This window comes from Lotus japonicus, chromosome 5 (genome assembly GCF_012489685.1).
Source record: "Lotus japonicus ecotype B-129 chromosome 5, LjGifu_v1.2".
NCBI classification, from domain to species: domain Eukaryota; kingdom Viridiplantae; phylum Streptophyta; class Magnoliopsida; order Fabales; family Fabaceae; genus Lotus; species Lotus japonicus.
The window spans coordinates 6,183,748-6,191,311 of record NC_080045.1 but is presented as its reverse complement, the minus strand read 5'-3'; the positions used below and the strand labels follow the sequence as shown (position 1 = coordinate 6,191,311).

Here is a 7,564-nt window from a genome sequence, read left to right as displayed (position 1 = left end):
ACGCCTTGCTCGATCGTACGGTGCTTCCAGGGACGGCGAACCTCCAAACCCCGACCGGTGATGAGGATATCCTCAAAGGACTTCTCGCGGCAAAGCCCACCAGCCTGGCGGGCTGTCTTGGCAATGGACTTATCAGTGGACTGCTCAGAAGGTTGGCAGATGGCCTCCTGAGATGGCTCTTGAGTTGTGGACTGGGGCAAGGTGGCGAAGATTCGATGCCAGAAAGCGTTCTTTTCATTTTCCGGAAGAGGAAATCCCTAGGGGGAAGGGTTAACTATAGGAGGAGAAGCGGGAGCGGCACTGCGGGATCAAGAGGATCCTTTGGTGCGGCGTTGGGAGGTCATCTTGCGGAGAGGAAGGATAGGGGTGAAAAAGGGGGTGCTAGTTTGTCGATTTCAAAAGATTGTGGGAGTTCCGGAAGTGGTGAATGAATAAGGAAGGGGGGTTTTAAAAGTTGGGGTAAGCAACGGTTGGGAAGTCATGCCTCATCATGGCAGAGGTGGAATGATCACTTAAAGGAGTGTGGCGTAGATTTCGGGAAAAGAAGGCATCACATTAAATGAATGGTCACAACGGTTGAAGCTTATTGGTTTGAATTCAAACTGTCAGGATTTACCACGATTCGAGGGGACGTTTCAAAGATAGTGGTTGGGATTCCCCGGATTCGCTGACCTTTATGTCACCTCAGGATGCCACGTGAGGCGCAGGCTCGGCACATGTCAAAAAGTTGCGGTTCAAGTCGCCGGGGGAGCGTGACGAGGCACTCGGAATTTTAAATTTTTAAAGCTTTAAAATTACCAAGCCATGTTGGCAATTGCTCTTTATTCTTGTGCTTTGTGTTTGGCATTAGCTAGTTTCTCGCGTCCATCGCCTCATTTTTTCTGCTTAAAGACACACTTAGCTCTCATGCTTCGAGCTCGGTGTCTTGTGAACTTGTGGACTGGGCGAGACCCCCGAGTCCCTCGCCCAGGGGCGCTGGCCTAAGGTAGGATTCACGTCAGTGACTTGGGCTTTTGTCTCAGAGGCGGAACTGGCCCATTAAGATGACTTAGAGGCGCTAGGCCCAACTCCCCCAACTATAAATAGGGGAGATGTCAATTGTAAGGGACTCTTAGCTCATTTGAGAAATAACAAGCTTGAAATTCAGTTACTTTCTCTCTCTAAGTGGTTACACTCTCGTTCTCTCTAGGAATCTCATACCACGTTCCTTGCATCTTAGGTACTATACCTCATCTCAATGTTCGTGATGGAACACTGGGCCTGGCTTTGTTGAGGTGAGTTATGACTGGATTAAGGGTGGGATTGATTTCAAGTGAGAAGCGTGGTTTGTTTGTTTTAAGGTTGATGGCAGATTTTTGGAGGGTCCTTTAGGCTTTGTTTGGTAGAGAGAGGTTTGGGTAGAGAGAGATAGGAAGATAGAGTTAGGGGGAAGGAGGAAGTATGTAACACCCCTAATTTTATACACTATAAAATATCATATATTAAAAATAACGTGTAAAAAGAAAGAATAATAATTGTGTTGAAATACTTAAATACTAAAAATCGAATGGACAAATCAATTTATTTTTAATAGTTCTTTCAAAACTACATTATCAGAGTCATGAAAATAATTTAAAGACTCCTTATGCACATGGTGACCTATATTGTGACCATGATCCGACTATTTGACGTGTCTCTAACTAACTTTTTGTGATCCTGCGTACACGACACATACTTCCGTCTACTATCTGGAATGTCTCAAGCGAGTTGCTTGTTTTCTCTGAAAAAAAACATGAAAGTGAAGGAATGAGAGTTTTACAATTCTCAGTGATAACCATATCCACTCTAAAAACAAACATAAATTAAATAGTTATATGGATGGTAAACATTTCAAAAATAGATACTAGTTTAGTCAATGAAAATCACACATTTAATCCTCTTTAAAACTAAAGATCATTCTTTATTTCATTGTTATCACTTTCTTGGCCTTTTCGACCACTTTTGCATATTCCCAACTGCGGTTTAGAGCTCTATCCGAATGCAAGGGCGTCCCCCTGCCTAGGAACCTGTGTTCCAGGAACTATGCAACTAGATCACCTCAACTGCTGGAGGATCATTTCACTTAAAGTGTTTTTAATTAACATTTCATATTTATGCCTTAACACCCAGGATTTGCCTTTCAACTGGATCCGACCTTTGAGTATCCAGGTTTGCCCTGCAGTGTTGTTCTTAACATAACATTCGGGATTTGCCTATACTGGTCATCTTAAGGTCACCAGGTTTGCCCCACAATGTTACATGATCTCTTAAGTAGTATCATATAAGTTAAATTGTGAGTGTACAAAGTTTAAAAATACTAAATGAAACTAAAACGGCATAAAATTCGTCTATGCACATTTTCATTTAAGATAAAAACAGCTAAATAGGAATAAGTTGAACTTCTCAAGTAACTAGAGAGAGGCGGCAGAGCCGACCATTTCAAGACATAGGAATATAATAACAAATTATATTAATAAAAGTTAATGTTAGAAATATAAAACATAAACTTAAAATTAAAAGGGAATAGACAGATCAAAAGATAATAGTTCTAAATAAAGTAGACATAATTAAGTAAAGTTAAGTAAAGTTGAGATAGATAAAAGAGAGTATATGTGATCATAAAACTAAAATAAAGTATATATATGGTTACGACAAATTAGGTTGATAGAGTGATTAAAATTAAAAAGGAGTAGATAAAGTTATCACCTTACTAATTTATATTTTCCCTCATGTCTTCCTTCCTTCCTTCGGCTCCATCTCCACTTTTTCTTTCTTTCTCTACATTTTTCCTCACACATAGCACTCCGTCTCTCTTCATTCTTTCACTCTTTCTCTCCCTCACTTGTTTCTCCCCTCTTCCTCACACTTAACTATCTCTCTTTCCACTAAACTTTTGTTCTTCTACTTCTCCCTGTGTCCATGCGAAGCATATCCCCTCCTATTTATAGCCAAGTTTCTAACCAGTGTAATCATTTACCATGGCCACATTTCCTTCTCCCATTGGTTAGATCAAAGATTTTAATTTATTAAGTAATGATTAAGAAACAGATTCTTCTCAATTTGGGAGGACACGTAGCAAGGTTCTGGTAACTTCTCTTCATTACCATTGTTTTTTCTTTAAGCAGTGCCACACACGTAGCTCTTTATCATCATCATGAGTTATAAATATGTTATGACTTAATTCATCATATAATGTATTTGTACTCATTTTCTTTTTCATCTTATTTCTATTAATTTTATCTTTCATATCCTGTATTATATCTTTCACTTATTTCTTTATCTTTCTCTTCTTTATATAATTAATTATATCACTTATTTATCTGTCCTTTCTTTCTATCTATCTCTAGTAAGTGTTAATATACTAATTTCCTAATTTCATAAATGTACCTATAATATATTTTACAAAACTAGATCTTTCTTTACATACCCATTATATGTCACCACGTGGCTTCTCTTTGTAAAACTCTAAAAATAATATTTTATTTTATACTAGTATTTTAATGTTATGTATCTAGATATTTTAGTACTTTTGAAAATATAATTTTTATCTAAAAATTCATACTATTCATATTAATTATCATTAAATATAATTTTCAGAAAACTTTCACAAGACCAGCAATATAATTATTCATATTAATTTAAATTTAAGGTTGAGCAAATTCTTTTGAAGGTTAAATGATAGTAATTTATATTTATAAACTATGCTAAAAATTGGGATGTTACAAAGTATGTGTGTTTGGTGAATGAGAGGAGGGAGATAGAGGGGAGAAAAATTGGTGGGACCCACCACTTTTTTTGTCACTCCAAATTGAATAGAGATGAGTGGGTGCTTGAATTTATTTTACATAATTTTGTACTTTACAGGTGGTCTGAGACCCCCAGTAATCACACCAGACGGTCAGAAATGACATATGATTTTTTATATTTTTTCTGACTTTCTTCTCAAATTGCACTTTATTGGCGTTTTACGGTTTGAGACCGCCAGTAATTAACTTTCAACCGCTAGAAAGTTTTTACAATAGAAATAATTATTTTTAAATACAAAAAGTAACATTCTTTCTCCGTCATCTCTCTTCTCTTTATATCATACCAAACAACCTCTAAATCTACTATATTTCTCTTCTCTCTACTGATCAACTTCTGTCTTCTCTGCCCTCTCTCTCTCTCTCTTCTCTACCAAACAAAGCGTTAAAGTGATTGCAACGTTTCGTGTTATAGATACAACTTATTGTGTGGTAGAAATTTGGTTATGTTTTTTCTTCTGATGTAAGCGTGGCTTTAGTGCCTTGGGGGTGCTGCTTATCGTTTTGGTGATAGGTGCTGAAATGGGTGAGTTATGTGCCAGGAATGTTTTCTCACATGGAAGAGTTTGTTCCAATAGTGTGTTTTATGCCAACAAATTTCTTTTTATTGTAAGAAAAAACAATTCTTCAACGTGTGATTGATGATTAAATTTAAATTCTAATATATGAAAAGTTGATTTTTAAAAAAAAGTAATTAATATAAAATATGATAAAAATAATTAATATTTTTATTAAAGTAAATCCCAAGTCAATTATTTATTATTATTATTTTAACTAAAAATTATTCCTCCAGTTGTTATTATTAATAAAATATATATCTTATTAATATTTAGTTTTAATTATGATAAATTGGAGATTTTTACGATTATTAATTACTATAATGAAAAATATAAAAGGTTATTTTTAACTAATTAATATTTTTATTAAATTAAATTTCAATTAATTAATTAATTAATATTTTAATTACTATAAAAACTTCTAAAGTTTTGATAAATATTTAAAATTCAAATAATAATTATTTTGTTTTTAAATATGAGAAACTAAAATAATTTACAATTAGAAAGTATTGTAATGAGAAACATAAAGTCTATTCATAACTAGTTAATATTTTTATTAATATATATATATATATATATAATTTGATATTTTTATTAATGTAAAGTTTATTATTATTTTCAAAAACCTCATGATTAATAACATAAATAATATTAATATTTCATTTTAATATATTGAAAAATATTGTTATTAATTAATATAATGAATAATATAAAATATTATTAATAACTAATCAATAATTTTAATGTGATTGTTAAGTATATTTTACTTTATTACTATTATTATTTTTATTTTTCTTGTTTTGAAGAAAATTTATAAATTTGTGATAAACAAATATTTAAAATTTAAATAGTAATTTTTTTAAATATAAGAAATTATAATATTTTATCATTAGTAATTAATTTAATGATTAATACAAAAGGCTGTTAATAACTAATTACTATTGTTATTAATGTATAAGTCAAGTCAATTTTACTTTTATATATATATATATATATTTTGATTTAATTTTTGACCAAACAAAATAACATTTAATACAAAAGGTTGTAGATAAAACATTAAATCCAAAAGGTTGTAACTATTTGTTTGTATTTGTTGATAAAATAACATTTGCTTGTTGATATCAATAACTATATATTGACCACGTATTAGTAATTTTTTTTGTTGAGAAGACCACGTATTAGTATTAAACCTTATATCAATGTTTAGTAATTTTATATTATCTATTCCTTTCCAAAAAAATATTATATTATTTATTTGTACAAATTTAATTCAATTATGATGTGATAAGATAATGATATATAATTAGATGTCCATATAATTTTTTCTTGACTAAGGGTAGTAGAAATATAATTAGATGTCCATATAAAGCCCATGACCAATATAATCATTGGTTAAGTTTTTTTCTTTTTATAATAATAAAATATTAATAATTAATGTCTGATTTCCATGTAAATTTTATTTACATAATTTATTTATAGTCATTAAAATTTTTCTTTTTATAAAATAATAATAATAATAATTAATGTTCAACATGCATAGTGAATATGAGACTTATAAATTGCGATGACTAAAATAAGAACATTGCACAAGTAGATCTTTCTTTCTTTCTCTTAGACAACAATGGTTGACAACAGTTGTGTACCCTGTATCTCCCCAACCTCCGAGAATGGCTCCTCGAAGCCCATTGGTCGCCCCTCCGCCTTAGGTGGTTCGACCAAAGGAGGAGGAGACAACATGATGATTGGCCTACCACAAAACACCAGCACAAACAACAAACAAATCCCTACTCCACCCTCCCATCCACAACCACCACCCACATATGAGCACCCTACCTTCCCAAAGGAGGAACTAGACACTTCACCACTCTCCATGGGGCCAAGGGGAAGGCCCCGTGGCTCTAAGAACAAGCCCAAATCACCAATCATTGACAACACCCTCAATTCCATCGTAATTGAAATCCCTCCTGACAATGATGTCATTCAATTTCTCATCGACTTTGCTTGCTCCCATCAAGTTAACCTCATTGTTACAAGTGGTTCTGGTATTGTGTCAGGTATTCATATTCGCCATCCTGATCCTCTCTATGGCTCTACTTTGATCTACCCCGGACTCTACAGAATGATTTCTCTGAGTGGAACCTACATGAATTTTCACTTCCCTCACTCTTTTTCCATTGCTAATAACCTTCCTTGTGTGAAAAACTTCACGATTCGCGTATTTGGGAGTCAGGGTGTCGTTTATAATGGGATTGTTGCAGGGAAGGTCATGGCTGCGAGTAATGTAGTGGTCAACGCCTTAATATCCAAGAACTTTGAATATCACAAGGCTCGTTCCATCGATGGAAACATACTGATTGAGGAAGACGAAGAGCATTCCTCTTCTTTCAGTGATCAGCATTCAAGTGATTCCAATATCATAGTGGTCAACACCAACAATGCGTAGGTCATTTCCAACATGTCTGTTTATGGTGTTTTTCTTGGTGTTAAGTCAAACCCGTTGAAGTGAGTTTGAGAGTTAAAGTTTAATGTCACCTTCTGTGTGTTTGTTATGTTTTCTTTGTTATATGCGTTTTTTTTTTGTGTCTCTATGTCTTAAGACAAATAGTGATGGGCTTACTGTCAGCTTCCATGTCTTTATCAAATGATATTTTATGTTTGTTTTTATGTGCATGTAGTTCCATTGTTTCTATGCCCTTGCAAATACTTGGTGGTTTTAGACTTTTAGTAGTCTAGTTGAATTATTTCCAGACTACAATATTATATTATGTAAAACATATACATGTGAGTATATGTGAGCGTTTAAAACATTAACCGTGGATGATATTATACTAAAATTCTCTATTAATCTATCAACAAAGGATTTTTTTAAATGAGCAAGGATTTAAAGACATCGCTAATTAAAAGTTAAAAATAAAGGGATTCTAGAATACGCTAGTAAAAAAGGTATATCACTTGTTTAAAATATCGTTAAAATAATTTTAACACAACTTTAGTATGCTTTATTATTTTAATGGATTCTTAATGGAAAATGTTGAAGTTACAAATTATAACTTGACGGAACACAAGGAACAATTGTGATTGGCTAAACAATTGTTATTGATGTGTCATGGGTCCGTAATTTCCGTCAAACACAAGATTTAATTAGATAGATAACTAATTCTTACATTTCGTAATGGGTTGAGTCCG

At 32.9% G+C, this 7,564-nt stretch overlaps 1 protein-coding gene and 1 long non-coding RNA gene across 2 annotated transcripts; one reads left to right on the top strand and one right to left on the bottom strand.

Annotated features, from left to right (window-relative positions):
* Positions 1-1,545: 1,545 nt before the first annotated feature.
* Positions 1,546-2,924, bottom strand: LOC130718719 (uncharacterized). The gene is made up of 2 exons (XR_009012768.1): positions 2,725-2,924; positions 1,546-1,759 (listed from the first exon to the last, which is right to left on the bottom strand). It is a non-coding gene; the product is annotated as an uncharacterized LOC130718719 (long non-coding RNA).
* Positions 2,925-6,120: 3,196 nt separating this feature from the next.
* Positions 6,121-6,821, top strand: LOC130718977 (AT-hook motif nuclear-localized protein 28-like). The gene has a single exon (XM_057569631.1). It carries the CDS (start codon positions 6,249-6,251, stop codon positions 6,819-6,821), a length of 573 nt encoding a protein of 190 aa, XP_057425614.1. The 5' UTR covers positions 6,121-6,248.
* The last annotated feature ends 743 nt before the right edge of the window (positions 6,822-7,564 follow it).